The 535-nt window shown below is 53.8% G+C and overlaps 1 protein-coding gene across 1 annotated transcript; it reads left to right on the top strand.

Annotated features, from left to right (window-relative positions):
- Nucleotides 1–106: 106 nt before the first annotated feature.
- Nucleotides 107–484, top strand: PHALS_04730 (uncharacterized protein; the record flags this gene model as incomplete). Its single annotated transcript, XM_024718562.1, has 3 exons — nt 107–115; nt 178–300; nt 356–484. The coding sequence occupies 3 exons, from the start codon at nt 107–109 to the stop codon at nt 482–484; spliced, it is 261 nt and encodes an 86-aa protein (XP_024583948.1).
- Between the last annotated feature and the right edge of the window lie 51 nt (nt 485–535).

The raw sequence follows: 535 nt of genomic DNA, 5'->3' as shown, positions 1-535 counted from the left end.
GTTTTTTCGAGAGGTCAAACACAGCCGGAAACAACTTGCAGACCAACGAGGGCAAGACGGAGATGTTCATGGACACTGTTGAGGTGAACGTGAGCTGGCATTAGACATGGTGAAGGTTAGGATCAACAGCGGCATGCACAAGAAGCTCTTGAACGTTGTGGTCTTTGAGGACAAAAGCGTGGTAGCGAAGAAGCTGGAAGATGCTGTCGTGGTGTTCCTGGGCCTGGAAGTAACGTTGGAGAAGCTGGTGAACGTCGTCGCGGTGTTCGCGTGTGCCATCAAGTGGTGATGAAGCAGGTCGTGAGTGTTGCGGTGACCAGGAAGTGGCGGTGAAGAAGTTGGTGGACTGCACTAGGGCTTGATGGAGGAGCTGGTGGATGCCGGCGGGCGATGGAGCTGTGGTCGCATTTGTGATGATTTAGGGCCTGAAAGTGGCGTTGGAGAGAATTTGTTGCGGTGTTCGTGCGTCTACAAGTTGTGGTGAAGAAGATCGTGAGCAATGCGTTGGTGCTGACAGGCGAGGAAGTGGCGGTGG

Source organism: Plasmopara halstedii, assembly GCF_900000015.1.
Source record: "Plasmopara halstedii genome assembly, contig: Scaffold_2654, whole genome shotgun sequence".
NCBI classification, from domain to species: Eukaryota; Oomycota; class Peronosporomycetes; order Peronosporales; family Peronosporaceae; genus Plasmopara; species Plasmopara halstedii.
The sequence above is the reverse complement of the archived record's forward strand: the minus strand, read 5'-3'. Positions and strand labels throughout refer to the sequence as shown.